General features: G+C 42.4%; 2 protein-coding genes and 1 long non-coding RNA gene across 8 annotated transcripts in view; 2 read left to right on the top strand and 1 right to left on the bottom strand.

The window, feature by feature from the left end:
• LOC133155546 (uncharacterized) overlaps positions 1-14365 on the top strand; it is a 69912-nt gene extending 55547 nt beyond the window's left edge. Inside the window, exons 5-6 of one of the 3 annotated variants that reach the window (XR_009714691.1) lie at positions 11753-11847; positions 14286-14365. This is a non-coding gene — a long non-coding RNA (uncharacterized LOC133155546). Of the gene's footprint in view, positions 1-3660; positions 4645-11752; positions 11848-14285 lie in introns of those variants that run through there. The other 2 variants (XR_009714689.1, XR_009714690.1) reach the window with 2 other exon arrangements.
• Positions 1-14610, bottom strand: part of rtn4rl1b (reticulon 4 receptor-like 1b) — a 68466-nt gene extending 53856 nt beyond the window's left edge. The window contains exon 1 of the mRNA XM_061280951.1: positions 14132-14610. Coding sequence (XP_061136935.1) covers positions 14132-14144 — 13 coding nt within the window. The 5' untranslated portion in view covers positions 14145-14610. The remainder of the gene's footprint in view (positions 1-14131) is intronic.
• Positions 14611-14835: 225 nt separating this feature from the next.
• The window catches only part of dph1 (diphthamide biosynthesis 1), a 42446-nt gene continuing 41287 nt past the window's right edge, over positions 14836-15994 (top strand). For 2 of the 4 annotated variants that reach the window (XM_061280950.1, XM_061280947.1), the window contains exons 1-2: positions 14931-15089; positions 15819-15968. In XM_061280950.1, coding sequence (XP_061136934.1) covers positions 15035-15089; positions 15819-15968 — 205 coding nt within the window. In that variant the 5' untranslated portion in view covers positions 14931-15034. Of the gene's footprint in view, positions 15090-15818; positions 15969-15994 lie in introns of all 4 variants that reach the window. The other 2 variants (XM_061280949.1, XM_061280948.1) reach the window with 2 other exon arrangements.

The following is a 15994-nucleotide window of genomic DNA, read 5'->3' as shown; positions in this document are numbered from 1 at the left end:
TGCACAATTTGTTTTGGCGTGCCACTTAAAATGATGCGGCGGGTTGTATTTGGCCCCCGGGCCTTGGGTTTGACACCAGTGTTCTACACGGATGGCATTTCATGACAGCTGTCAAAATAAGTGTTTGCTCCCCAAAGCGCAGTATCAAAATCTGTGGATTGAATGCTAATTGCTAACTGGAATCACATGGAAAAAAACCCCAACAAGCTTCTCGGTGCTCTCCAGTGTCTCTTGAGCAAGGCTGATCACGGGGCGCCTCCACCAAGATCTCATTCCAGCCCAAGATCTCATTCCAGCCGTCCTTCTCACGCTCCAAATTGCAGCTCCTGCGGGGGTGCGATTGTCTGCAATTAGGCAGCTTGTATTTACCCAACACGCCGTTGGCAGCCGGCGTCGACAGATAATATCGAGACGAGCCGTGTCTGAGAGCCTCACGAACAAAAGGCAAGCAAGGCTCCTCATGTCGTCGAGTGCGCGTGGCTGAAATGCGGAGGAGGCACCGACGCGCTCTTCTCAAATAAAGCCAATGAACAAGTTGTGAGAGTCCATGTTCTCCTTATGTCCATATTTTGAACAATCCCTATCGCTCCCTCATTAGGTTCTATTGATCGTAATAAAGGGTTCGACACCGAGACGCTCCGGGCGCCGCGATCCCGCGACATCCACCTCTTTGTTTTCAATTAAAGCGCAGCGCATTAAGCTTTTTTGGGTACTCTTCATTAACCAAATGTAATTCGGTGTGATAGCTCAATCTCTTTGTATTTGATATTAAATGCCCAAATGGTTAGGGTCACTTAAGTGTCGCACTAGACTATGAATTAGCAACACCGCTAACGTTTTTGTGTCTTCATCGTTTTTTAAATAATGCGCCAGAAGTGCTGACGCAAAAATCTGAAAAGAAAATTGTCACCTTTGTTGTTTGCTAGCTGGCTGTTAATGGCCACCAAGTAGATTAAAAACATGCACCGCTAACAACCCAGGCTAAATTTAGCCCCTCAGGTCCCCAGATCTTATTTCTCAGTTTTTGGATCACTTTAACACCTGTTACTACTCTCCTATGAACCTGGCTTTGGTGCCTCAAAGTGGTAACAAAAATGTCCGACTGCGGGTCAAATTGACCCGTATTGGGTGGGTTGGATTTCTAAAGGTACTATACTGAACCCAGCTGCCAAAGGATTGTCTTGACTTAACAGTCCAAAAAGCCCCGGGGTCAAATTGACCCGCTAACCTCATTTCTGTTTGTCATGGAACGGCAAGATGTAAAAAAAACACTCTCTGATAGATTATTCAAACATATTGCGCTTTAAATTACTTAGATGATATTCAAATTATTAATGCAATCGGGCCTGCAAAATAAAATTGAAATTCATGCGTGAGTTACAAGCTCGAGAGACCTTGCGACTCGCCATGTCTTCTTCAATGGCGCTCTCCGTGTATGCAGCTCGTGTTTTCCCTCACCCGCTTATTAGAGCGTTCGTTCTGCCAGGGCCATATTCAAATCCCTGTTTTTTTTTTTTTAGTTTTATCCAGCTCCAACAGCACACACGACATTAATATTCACCCGCAGATCATAGACAAAAGAGCCTCGGACCGCCGTTTGTTGCTCGGACCGGTTTGTCGTGCGTTAAGCGGAGAGGCATGGTGGAGGACGGTTAAATCAAATGCTCGCCGCATGAATTTTTTATCTGCCAGCAGCTGTTTTTGTGACCTTTTCTTAGGACAGCCACAGTCCCTCGGAGACGTTGGCGCATCAACGTTGGCATCAACTGCTTGGCATTTGTTTTTATTATGGGGGGGGGGGGATTTTTATTATAAACAAAGGACTCAGTGTTATCTGTTTTGTAATAATGTTTTATGCAACAGATTAATGTACACATATTATTCATGAATGCACCTATTTGTTTTTTTGTGTGGAACCTATATACCTGTCTAAAAAAGGAAAGTAGTACAATAATATAGCTCTAATTTGTATGTTGGCGAGAGGAAAAGTGTAGCCTGCGTTGTTAGCGGAAATTATTGGGAGACTTCACTCACAAGAAATTCTGGTGGGATTTCTTTTTTCGGATTTGAATAATCTGGTAGCCATTTTATTTTTCAGTTCAAAATGAGTTTGAAATGTCATTATTTATTTAAATTTTTATGTTGACAGTAACTTTTTTTTCCACACTTCACTCAACCAACGTTATCAAGTCACTATATCTCATAACGGTGAATGAAACTGGAGAAATTTTCCATAATTTCCTTGAGCCCAAATTGCATTTGCGCTCAAATAAGATTTAGACGAGCATCCCGAAACAAATTTCCTTCGACCTTGGAGATTCTACCGCATGTTTGGGTAGAAAACAAGCGTGTGTGTGTTGTGTTGAACGGCCGCCGTTGGCAGGTTCTCCCTCTTGGGGAGGCGACTGGGGCTTGCAGACGGGAGGGAGGCGTATCCCCTGAGAAACCGCCCGAGACTGTGCCAATTCGGGTCCCAGCGCTGCTGCTACCCATGCATGCTGGGAAATGAAAAAAATATCCATCCTCATCCCCTTGTGAAAAGTCTTCTGACATGAATACAGATCCAAATGAATAATATTCACACTTAGGACTACAACGCCTTTTTTTTTTTTTAGTAGTCCTCATTCTGCTTCAGGGTCACATTTGCACGTTCCGGAGGACTGCAGCATCACGATCAGGTTTTAAAGATGGCGGGATGATGAGCGGTGGGCGGAGAAGTCGGTGAATAGAAGAAAAACAAACATGTTAAGAGCTTCAGCCCCAGATTCACAATCACACAGGGAATCACAACATGTTTTTAATAATTCAAGATGAAGAGCGCAAGTCTGCAGTGAGCGAGAGAAGCTAGAGGAATGACAGGTTGGGAGGGGGGGGGGAGTAGAATCTAACAAGCGCTATGTGTGTGTGCGCTACAAGGCTAAGCTATTCATCAATGCAGAGAATCCATCTGCTTTTTTTTTTTGTTGTTTACAACCTTGACTTGTTCAAACTCACCCGAGTCGGGAGTCCATCTCGCTTTGATGACATCATCACAATTTGCCGCTTTGAACCGACAAATGCCGGACGTCTTACATCACGAGCAATTTAACACGGCTAACGAAAGCCTTCAAGTCAATCTCAACAAATGAATCAATTTTTATCGGCTCGCAAGTCTATTAACTCGGTTGCTCCACTTCCTCCCGATTCTGACCTAAAACACGTCTCATTATGCCGCGCTAATTTTCAGTTCTTACCACAGGCAAGAAGGTATGAGCAGAAGTGAGGAAAATAACAACCTCAAATCCCCCCAAAAGGAAAAAAAAAATTGCCAATTAGCACAAGTCCTTGCGATTTCTCAACTCTTGCCAACGCTTCCAATTAACATTAATTATTCATTATTTGCGATTGAGTCTCTGCCAGGGAGGCTTAGAAGAGCGGAAGCTGCCGAGGTGAGATCTTTGTGTCGTTACAACACTACTTGACATCCCATTTTTCTTATCTCGTGTGTGTTCCGCGTGATTAATACGTGCATCATCCTCAAATCTACCATGTTTTGTTGCAAATAGCATTAGCGTCGAGACGACTAATTGCTAGATGATTCCTTTCGGTTGCTGTAACATTTTTCCCTTACGAACCGCTGTTTACGCTAACGGAGGCCTACTGTTTATCTGTTTCCCACAGAATGCTGTTTATTCTCGTGCCCGGAGATAAACCGGAGCCCCTTTGCAAATGTTTACAACGCAGCGGGGACCCGACACGCTGACCTGTGGCGCCGCCGCAGCCTTTATGGAGCACACGTAAATGGAAAATTCGGACCTTTGCGCATACGACAAGCACGCTAGTGCTGTTAATTAGCGCCTGACGATACGAATATTTATTTTTAAGACTATGCCTGTAATTAATCGGTTGATTATATATAAATATATATGTAGGGAGAAAATACGATAACTTCTCATTTAGTCCCTTTACGCATACAATAATAAAAATATCAATTACCGGCAGAAGTATTAAATGCTTTGACCTTCAGGATTTGTTTTGAAATACGAAAATGTGATTAATTGGTTGAGCCCCACTTTTAATCACATGCCAACGTTCACCTATACCCGCAGCAGTGATACTGAGGAAAAATGAATTGAACTGTGATCCAGATTTAATACACTGATGCTAAATTGATGATTGACAGCTCGTCGTCAACGGTGGCTAATTAGAAGAAACCGCAATGGAAAGGTTCTGCGGGTTCATTAGGGCAAATTGGAAACTCTGAGTCAGGACCACATTTGGAAACTCAATTTATTAACAGAGTAAAGGTTGTCACTCTTACTAATCCTGAGATTTCGTGAGGACTGGATGAAGGTTAAATGGAGTGCACAAAGTTGTCGCGACTAGCAAGGCACTAGCCTCAACTAGCTTGAAATATTCTTTGCTTCTAAAACCGCAACTTGCGATGCTAGCTGTTAGCATGTCAACGATGTCGCTTGTTAGCATTAGCAAAGTTGTGATTCTTTTCTCTAATTTTGTTTTATGTTTAGTTTGGGAGTGACTTTTAAGACAATTAAGCCTTTTTGTTGAATTATTATTCACTATTACTGCTGGTTGTTAAGTTGACTACCACCAAAGAGCGCTTGTATCTCAAGTCTATGCTCCCAAGTCAAAGCAAAACAATAAATCGTGTCACTTGGATCTCAAGTAAATGAATACAGTATGTCTCCTTTAATATAACGCTGGTCGGGAAACAGGAGAACATCTAGCGAGAGATTGAAGAGAAGCAGCCTGTTCCATGTACAGTATTTCATTTTGTTGAGTGGGACGAGAGGCTCGGGTCGAGAGGTAGAGGAAGTCCGGCACACACCTGCTAGGTGGGAGGCAGCGGGAACATGGAGGCTGTCGCATATGCAAAATAACAATAGCCTGCATCTTTGTGCATCCGCGGCCAGACAACGCTAAGTGCTCCCACACAGCGACAAGAAACGTTTCCATTAGCGCCATAATATTACTGTCAGAACCCGCTTCAATGTCTGTATGGAATGTGTGTGTTGGCATCTTATTTGTACATACCGTACACTTTTACTTATTCCTGTAATTTGCCAACCAGAAGATTCTCCAGTTCCTTGAAAGCAATATTGTTGCGGCATTGAAAACACTCCGAGCATTGTTCTGTTTGTCACAAAGACGGAATATCAGGGGACCGAGCAAAACCGCCCTCCCCACCACGTATACTTTTGTTATCCGTAATAAGACCTTCACAACACAAAAGCCTTGCTCAAGGACAACTTCCCAATACCCAGGATGTAAAGCGGTCGTAAACTAATTAGTCGTTTCGTTATTGGAGCTCGTTCCCTTCGTCCAAGCAGACCAGGAGAACTTGATGATTGGTCTTCTCTTTGACTGGACTCCATCAAAAGAGCATCAAATAGCTGCAGCTCATTCAGAAATTCTGACCACACCGAGGAGGAGAGGAGGAAATATAACTCCAGTCCTAAATGCCTTCAAGTAGCCCCATTTGACGATGCCAGATGCTTTGTGGCCGACTATAAACTGAGACAACTCTTTTTAAAGTTTTCTTTCTGACTCATCAGCACCTTCAAAGTTGTAGAGAGAAACTTTATAAAGATGGAAGGCAATAACTCGAAGTAGATTGTGTCGGGCTTCTCAGGTCAATAACACGTGTCATTATCGCCCACTTTAGCCCCCGTCACCATTCGATTCCCATTCTTACACCCTATACACACTCTCTTAAATGAGTCAGAAAATCTATTGACCACATATGAACCTCTGGCTACCTTCAATGGAAATCCTATCAACTTAAAAGGGTACTTAAAAAAAAAAAAAGTGTGTATACATATATTTATATATTTTTTTTTTCTTTTTATTATTATTATTTTTTTTATTTAGCACACACAAAATAACACAAAAGTCACATGAAGAAATATATGTATTTATATATATATATATATATATATATGTATTTTGTTTTATTTAGCACACAAAATAACACGTCACATGAAGAAATATAAATATTTCTCTCTCTCTCTCTCTCTGTCTCTCTCTGTCTGTCTCTCTCTCCCTTTCCCGCTCTCTTTCTCTCTCTCTCTCTATATATATATATTCTTTTTATTATTACTTTTTTTATTTAGCACACACAAAATAACACAAATGTCACGTGAAGAAATATATATATTTTTATATATATAGATATGTATTTTTTTATTTAGCACACAAAATAACACGTCACATGAATAAATATAAATATTTCTCTCTCTCTTTCTCTCTCTCTCTCTCTATATATATTATTTTTATTATTACTTTTTTTATTTAGCACACAGAAAATAACACAAATGTCACATGAAGAAATATATATATTTTTATATGTATAGATATGTATTTTGTTTTATTTAGCACACAAAATAACACGTCACATGAAGAAATATAAATATTTCTCTCTCTCTCTTTCTTTTTTTAATGACATTCTAATGATGTATTTTGCCATCATCTTATGCTTCCTTTTCTCTGTCAATTACCTTCACAAACAAAATATTTTGGAGATAAGTGTGAGTGGGCTGGGCTCTGCCTGTCAATCTCCATCCAGAGGAGACAATGCACGTTGACTGTCATATGCAACCTCTTCATCTAGAGGTGGCAAGAGCGGCTGTGACACCAACGCAAAAAACAAGACCAAAATAAACATCTTTCATCCATTACTTCCATTACAGCCCTGACATATTGTGTCCTTGGACTCTCTCTTTCTCGCCCTCTCTCTCTCGCTCTCACAATAAATAAATGCCTTTCAAATGTCTAAAAAAAAAAAACAATACTCCTAAAAAAAATGGCAACAGTTTCAAACTTTTGTTTAATAAATCAATTTAAAATTTCTCCAAATCCAATTGTTTCGTGATCTCCTATTTACCCTCTCGATTCGTTTTCCATTCCGAGCAAAACATGGAGCGACGCGACGATGTGGGGTCAGCGGCTTCATTAGCGATATCGCTAAGGGCAAAGTGACTGGTGGTTCTTCTGGGGAAGGGAAAAAAGTATTGATATGCCATTGATTGGGCAGTCCTTCTCTTCTCCGCCTTCCTGTGAGAATTGAACTGCACTAGGCAAGGCCTTGAAGAGGAGCAGCTAGAATGCACGTTAGCGCTTATCTATTCACTCTGCTCTTTTTTTATACCCCCCACCCTCTCTCTCATACTGCGGGCGAGGCAAGAAGCGGCTTTCTCTTGAAGGTTCCTCGCCAAAGCAAAGCAGATGGAAATCTCTTTTTGGAATAAAAACAGCTCTGAGCTTTCCCCTTTTGCTCGCTATTTCAATCGGAACAATGAAGGGAGGAGACTTGACAACGCTAGTTTTCCCACACTGACGAGCAGAAATATAACAAAGTTTCTGTTTCAGTCCGAAACGGATTTTTTTTGCGAAAGACCGATTGGAAAGTCAAACAAATGTGTGTTTGACCTCTTAGAGCTTCATCCGCACTTTTCAAAGGACTTTCCGAGCGTGGATTTAAGCTGCTGAGCAAGGTGGGAGGAGAAGCCCGTCATTGGGATGCAAGAGCGAATCCCTGCAGGGTGAAGGTGGACGGAATGTAAAACAAGCAGCTGCCAGCTTCGCTCGTTCCTCACTGTGGTCTTCTCCGGCGTGAGAAGAGGATCTCAGGAAGTCAGCCATGGAGTTTTTTTACATTCTTCCCTCGGAGGACATCTTGTTACAGCGGTCAGGCCACCATGTTGTTGATCAATTATCGCGCTTATCTCTAGCGCTCCGAACGACACCTTGCACTCGGGTAGGACTTGAGTCCTGATCAAGGACGTAAGTCCAGACAAGCGCACGAGAGGTGTAAATCTGATGTATGCCAGAAATCCAATTTCACAAAGGTGGCCTTTGCGCCGAGTGAAAATGACGTGAGATGAAAACAGCTAATTCCACTTACCCGCGTCCTCGCGCAAAGCGTAATAAGGTCAAAACATGCGTCTGCTGCTGTAAATAAGTGGCTTTAAGAGTCTTCGAACACAATTAAGAGGGATTTGGATCTGAGAACTATGTGACTGGGGAAAGAATCTTGGAGGATTCTAATCGAAGAAATAACAAGTCAGCCAACCACCAGGGGGCCAACTAGAGGTGAGCTAGATGTCACGTACAGGTGATGTTGCTCAACAGGTCTAAAACATACATTATCTCAAGTCGGCATATATTCACACCCCCGGTGCAGGACTTTTAACTCGCAGGTTAAGCAATTACCGTGAAAGCTATTGGCGCTAAAGCTCGACACGAACGGCGGCAGACACACGAATGGCGGCAAGGAGACAGATGCTCGGAGCTCAGGTGACACGCTGACAGCAGGCTGGCTCATTAAAGTGCGAGCGAGGAGGGCCAACTCAGTGAGAGGAGACCTCGTATAGCTGCGAGGTGATGATTACCTACGCCGCCTGTGAAAGGCCGGTGGCTTTTGACTGACGTTTGGTTAGCATGGGATCAAAAAGTAGCCGTTGAGGAATGACTATTGGAAGTTGACATTGGGAGCCAGTAGATGGAGCTGTGGTGGGAAAGGGAGTTGAACACTATTTAATTCATTGATTATACTTAATATTCATGATAATAAGTGATAATGAGTTAATAATTTTTATTTACGTGATGACTCTGATTTGATGAGTTCTCCCCTGAATTTGGAAACAGGTCAAAACTAAGATCCAACAATCAGACTGGCGGAGTAGTCTGGGTCATTAGCGGAGAGTCATCATCGCATGTACACACACTGAAGTTGTAATTATGTTTCAAATCATCTCCGAGCCACAGTCCTCGGAGTGTATTTCACACATACTTGAGATAATTTGGCGTGAAGTGAGATCAACCTCCGAGATGAACCCTACTTGTTGTTTGCTTCATCGCATCTTCAACCCCGCGTCGGAATTTCCCGCCCGTCCAAATCGTTCATTTCTGAGTCCTCCCTAAATCCGCATGTACTCTCGGGAGCGAATTAGCCGGCGTCGGAATGCCGACTCGGACGTGGATGGAGTGCGGGATTAATGGGATGCAAGATAAACAAGCGCAATCGGGGTGGTGGATGTTTCCCCGAAAACAAATGGTGGATACCCGTGCCGCTTGTTCCCTTCTGTCACCGTTTGGTCTTGAGGACACGCTACGGGTCAATGGCACAAGGGCAGATGTCCAGGTACTGATGCAGAATTTCTTTGCTCAGCACATAGAAGACAAAAGTCCCCGAAAGCTTCGGGAAGGAGAAGGGGTGGCGGGAGCAGGAGGGGGGCTGTCACAGTAACAGGAGAACACCTGGGAGAACTCCCGACTCCTCCATGCCTCCCCCTTGCCATCTACGCAAGTCACATTGACCTTTAAAGTCCTATTTACCACATCATTAGAAATTCATTATTAATCATAATTAAAAAAACAAAAGGGCTCATCGGTTGTTTATTGCTTTCACCTCATTATCCTCAGCTAAAGACTGGCCTTGCATCTGATTTACGCAATAATGGCGGATACAGTCGATTGCAAATATTCGCAGGGGAAAATGCCCGAAAAGCAAAACCATGACCCCTAGAAAATATTATTAATCACATTTATTGATATGTTCTTAAAGCATCTGGTTTCTAACTAGAAGGTATAGTGAAGTGGTATCAGTGTCGTTGTATCGGAACTTTTTTTTTTAGTACCGATACTGGTGCCGGAAACTCTGATGTCATCAAAGTTAAATATTCTTTGTAACTCATTACATAATAAAACATGACTAACAGCAATTAATAATTTACATGTTATTTAATTTAAAAAAAAACAAAACAAAAAAAAACGTGCATGTAACTTTCACTAACAACACAGGCTAAATTTTTGAATGAGAAGGGGGCGGGGCTATGAGCACAGCATTTGTTTGAACACATTTGCATATTCGTGTTCTTACATGACCATTTCTACTTCCATTATTTCGCTACGGAAAAATTGCCAATCCAAACAACTCCGAGATGGACCAGCATGACTGACTGCATTTTGCCTCAACTTAAATATGCTTTTCTTTTGTAAATGGCTCCTTGTGCAAATGTGATGCTTGAGATGCACATCGGTGCCCAGCAGCGCATTATGTGAAAGCCATAGCAATGATTTTTTTTTTTTTTTCTTCCCCGGCATAAGTAAATGTCAGACATCCAATTATTGGTGATGCTCTTCAGTAAATTACTGTTGGCTCCAGGTGAGATCTTCAGACTACCAATTCATCAATTTGCTTCTACTTTTTCATTGCTTTGTTGTTATAGAACGGAGGTATTCCCTCCAGTAGTCAACTTTTTTTTTTACCACGGTCGTTTTGATTGGCTTAATCTTTATAAATGAACACATTCTGTAACACGGCAGGAAAGGCAAAGCCCACCCGGGTCCTGATTCGCTTCTCATTTTCCAACCGGCTTATCGACAGCTTTAGGAGATTGCTTTTGGGGGGTTGATATTTTTTATTTTTTTTTGCTCAGCTCTCTACATTATCCCAGCCCTCCCGTCAGCGGTCCGAAACGCGAGTCCGACAATGGCGACTTGACACCGAGTGACACTGAGAGGATTAGACAAGCTATTCTCTTGAAATAGAATTAAGGCTCGCCGGGTTTGGACGGCACCTCGAGATGTTGCGACGTAGTTAAGTGACAGATGGCCATTTATTGCTTTCGTGCAAATTCATGTCATCGTACTTAATCACTCGCCCGCTCCCGGGGGCTCGGTATCTCACTTCTCCGGTAAAGCGGCTGTTTGTCCTTTGCTAATGAGCGGCTGTTACGGCGGCCATTTTTTAACGTGTTATCGTAAACACTTGACGTCCGCGGGTCATAGCTGCACTCTGAAGGATGAAGGACTAAGAGGGTGTCGGATAAGCAGCTCAGAAGATGATGTTAAAGATGAGATAAACTTGTCTTCTCGACATTGGAAGGTCCTCACTGATCCGGCCTCGATTAATCCTACAGAACATGTCGCTGGAATTACATACGGTGGACCTCTTGTATTTTGTTTTCCCGCTGCTGTCAGATGCTAGCATGTGCCGTCTTTACGGACTGACGCTTTCTTGACAAATATGTGCGGTTGTGAAAAGAATCGCTCGCATGCTTGCAACTTTGTTACAGGTGTCAAAGTCAAGGCCCGCGGGCCAGATCCGGCCCGCTACATTATTTTAAATGGCCCCCGAAGAAGACAAAGTGAGCGTCAACTTCGTCTGTCGATACTAAAGTTACGAATTGTCTTCACTTTTAAAAAAAAAATACAGATATTGCTAGCAATTTTTTTGATCTTTTAAAAATATTTGAACACTTTTTACTTGTCTCTGGTTTCAAACTTAGTTATTCATCACGGTTATAATGGCCCTCCAAAGGAAACTATGACTACAATGCAGCCCGGGAAAGAAATGAGTTTGACACAATTATTGCGGCACATTCCATTTTCATTCATTTCCTGGGGAAACAATCAAATTATATATAATAGGAGTGTCATGAGTACATGAGAGCTCAGCTTGTCGCCGCAACAATCCACCTCTGTCTCAACTGAACAAACCAGTGGGCAGTCAGACGTCATGTGAATGCCAAATCTACTTTTCCCACTTCGTTAGCGTAATAATTAGCCACAAGCAGCCACCGTGAAAAGTCACGCCGAACACCGCCGTGTATGAATCATCTAAGACATTTTTTTTTTTTCCCCCTTTCCCTCCTTCTTTCCAATGTATGTGTTTGTGAATGCCGGATGTGTCACAGCCAGTGCTGGGCCCTCATGCATTAACCAGACTCCCTGCAATGTGTTATTCTAGGTGCAAAGTCATTCAAATTCACCAGAGAACTTGTTCGATGTTCCTGCCAAAGCTGACACATCTCTGCCTCGCCGCCAACTCAAGACATGCCGCAAGTACGCTTGCATTTTTTTGGCAGACTGGGGAAATTTCTACCTCAAATAAATTTGTCTTGAATTCAATGGGATTTTTTTCCCCGCCCCCTCCCACGTCCTGCTATAGCGCGGGATGGCGGAACTGAATGATTGTGAAATCAATCCTCCCCATATCATTTATAAAACAAAAAATGTCTTTCAAATTCGATTCATCTTTCATCCCAAGATGGCTCATTTGCATCCAAAAACTTTGAGATTCTTCCGCCCTCGCTTTGCCCCCAACCCCTGGATCCAACTCTAGCCAATCAAATATCAGAAGACCCAATAATAACTTTCTACCAGCATGACACACAAAAACAGGACACGCATGCTCGCCCTCACACACGTCCAACTCCAAAAACAGCACGTTCATAAATATGCATGGTGACTCACATGGGTCACATTGCGACGACTCTTTTTGAACGATATGGCATCGCTTCTTGCACTAAGCTGTCAGAAGGCACTTTTTCGACCACCCCCCCTACCAATCCCTCCCTCCCTCCCCCGCCCCCAAGCTGTCCCAGCTATAAGCACTCATCACCGCGGTGTGTTTCATCTCGACTCTTGGAACAGCAATAATCGATGTGATGGCAAAGGAAAACAGGCTGTTTCTCTCGCTGCCCCTGAGGCACAGTACACACACGCGCATCCAAAACAGATTGGGTCTGACAAAGCAGACTAAAAGCAGTGAGCGGTGGTATCTATCCATACAGTGTTGCAGTGCCAGCATGACCCGCGGCGCAGAGAAGAGACGGCGCTGTGTGTACAAGGCCACCGGTAGATGTGTTGTAGTGGCAATGCTACAATGGGCATTTATAATGATTCCTCAGACGCTCCTTTGCATAATTCACCCGACACGGCAAGCTGGTTGTCATTTTTACGACTGGTGAAACTCCAAGTACCACCACGCTACTGATGGACAGTCACGTAGTAGGTCTATGTGTTGGTGAAAAATAACAGAATTATGATGCGTAGTTTGAGCAGTAACATTGTGCCTGTATATGGGAAGATTTGACTATAAAGTTAAAAACAACAGAACTGTTCTTGGACAGGGATTCTTTGAAGTACCACTAGAGGGAGCTAATTGAATGGATGTTAATTGAAATGCTTCTGAATGTTTTTACCTACGTTTGTGAGGCGTTCATTATTCCAGACAAAAATCTGACAGTAAAATGCAAACAGTGTTTTCAGCGGAAAAATAACTGTGGCAACGTAAGATGGCCGCCTTCTGGCTTAAGCCGCGACGGGGCTATTGATGGTCCATTCCACACCATGATCGTCTAACGTGAACTGACTTCTTTTATTTATTTCTTTTACAAACTTGCCGCCAATTGTGTTGATGATTTAAAAACAAGAAGTGGGTTTGCTACTTTTTGTCTTAAAACTACACAACAAGGTCACAAACAAGGATTTCCATGTGGTTTTGTTTTGTAATCAGTAGCTGTCTTTCTGCTACTTATTAAAATTACAACAAAAAGAAAAAAATAATCTAAAAATCCTAAGTGGAATCTATTTAACATGACATGAATAAATTCTGAATAATTAATGTGATTGCTAATCACTGCATATGTATCGTATTTACAACTTTACGTTGGAATGTTTGGATCTTTATAACAGCGCACCTAGTGGTGCCCTCTACTTGTGCAAGGAAGGGTTGGCGGGGGACCTCATCAAAGCCTCCTTGGGGTGGGATGGGGGGGGGGGGGGTCTAGTTTGATTTTACTCCCTCATAATAATTGTTCAGCAGCAGGGATTGCAGTCACTGATCGATAGATGAGAGGACCTATGAGGATTAATGTCTTGCTGATGCCATCCATCTTCTGCAGACAAGCCCTTGTATATAAATAAATAATTAAAAAAATCACGTTTTTTTTCTCTCCCGTCACTAACTTGATATTAAAGTATTTTCAGGGTAGGACTTGGTTGCATATGAGGTGAAAAAAGGTCTGGGATTATCATTTGGTGTGTGTGGCCGGGGGGGTGAATGACCTTGTGGACCACCAAGTCCAACAATAATAATCGCATAACAACAATTCTTCAGCTTTGTGACCGGGGCACAAGTCATATAAACTGCAGTGCGGCATCAGCTGGGTTATAACAAGCACATTGTCGTGCATACACACACCACGCGCAAAAAAAATGCACTCGATCTTAGTTGGCAGGCAGGAAAGCAGAATGAACACGCACCCCACACCACGTTTGCACGTGTGCGTCAGGAAATAATAATAATTATAAAAAAGCACATTAAAAGTTCAGTGTCACTCACCCCTTTTGAACATGTTGCCGACCTAAGTGAATTTGCTCCACTGTCCTCTGGAAATCATCGATCCAAATATTCCAGACTTTCGGAAGTTGATCCGATTTTGATGTGTCACTTAAATGTCACTCCCGTTATGCAGGTGTAATTTTATTCTCCACAGTGTTCAACATCGGGAGGCGATGATGCCCGAAACGGACCCACGCGCAGCAATTCCGTCAGTCGGAAAGTCCAGTGAAGAGGTTTGATGACTGAATGCTTCTCCCCTATAATAAAAAAAAAAAAATCCTCCTTTCCGACCAGTCAAAGTCCTTCCAGCTGGATCTCTCCCAAAATTAAATAATGATTAGAATAAAAGCAGCCAATTCCATTCATGGATCGTTAAAAATAGCATTTTTTAAAAGCATTCTGATAACAAACGTTGTGTGTGTGCCCAAGTCGGTGCGTTGCATCCGTGCAGCACTCCGTTGCGCTCAAAGAGGGAGAAAGTGATGTTGTGCCGCCTCACCCTCCTCCTCCTTCTTCTCCTCCCCTCTCCTCCTCCCTCCTCCGGGCGCAGCCTCTCTCACTGGAGAGCCAGACAAATACCAGCGGGGAAACCAATCATGCGTGGCGCAAAACTATATTTAAACTTCAGCAGAGCAGAGCGACAAGATACTCAGGTGTCCTGGAAATAAGAAAACTATATCATCACGCAATTTAATCGTCAGATTTAGATCGGAATGGTTATTAAAATTAATACATGTTTGATATTTTATATTTTTTCAGCTGCATTAATATTGTAATGTTAAATTAGATAACCGTTGATTATTCTAGCCGTAAATTATCGGTGCTCGATTCAGTCCGATGCGATGGTCGGTTATCGACTGCTTTGGCCTGGTTAGTGTTTTGTGTTTTGAGCGCTGCTAAAACATGGCGGCGCCCTCGTGTGACGGCCAGCTTGTTCCTATCAAAAAGCCTACATCAGGTAATTATATATTTTTTCTTTGGATATTATTAATGCGAATGATTGGGGTAGTTAAAAGTGTCTCCGAAGTAGACGACGGAGTTGACGTCAAAGCGACACATGACGTAACGTTTTGTAAACATCTGTCCTGCTTTAACATGTCTAAAATCAATATCTGTTATCGTGAATAACCGTTGCTGTAAAATTAAAAACTTTAGCGTTAGAGACGCTTATGAACGTCGACTGTCTTCCAGTGTTAATCGCTCAAAAATAGCTTTTGTAATACCGTAGAAAAAATAGTCAGTCCGATTTACGAGGGTACCTAAACGTCGCACTCTGGTTTCAAAACATGTCGAAAATCCCGAAATTTATATTTGTTTTTGTAAACAAGTTTATGTCACTTGATTTTCCACAATCTGTTGATGCAGCTGAAGCTGCACACTAATATTAACTATTTTTTTTCTTTTTTTTTTATAACTTGACTGAGCTATTTAATGATTCAGGCATTGTGCTACTCATCTCTCAGAAGTCAATTAAAAACGCAGGCAATTAACAATAACTATTCAGTGAACAGATGGAAAGAACACAGCATTTTATCCTAATGAAACGGCAACAATGGGCTTATCAGAACCAGCAATAATCATTCCTGAACTTTTACTCTACAGATAATCAGCTGAAACTCTTTTCTGAAAATAATTATTAGTGACTTGGGGTCTGTATTCTCATGCATTCTGAAACATTTTTATTTAGTCCAAAGACCTCGGCGAGTGGCCAATCAGATTCCAGATGAAATTCTGCAGGATCCCGAGTTGCGGGAAGCAATGAAAGCCTTACCTGCAAACTACAACTTTGAAATCCCCAAGACTGTATGGCGAGTGAGACAAGCCAAGGCGACAAGAGGTGAGCTTGGCAAAGTATCTTTTATA

Source organism: Syngnathus typhle, linkage group LG6, assembly GCF_033458585.1.
Source record: "Syngnathus typhle isolate RoL2023-S1 ecotype Sweden linkage group LG6, RoL_Styp_1.0, whole genome shotgun sequence".
Classification (NCBI taxonomy): domain Eukaryota; kingdom Metazoa; phylum Chordata; class Actinopteri; order Syngnathiformes; family Syngnathidae; genus Syngnathus; species Syngnathus typhle.
This window is presented reverse-complemented; position numbering and strand designations above follow the sequence as displayed.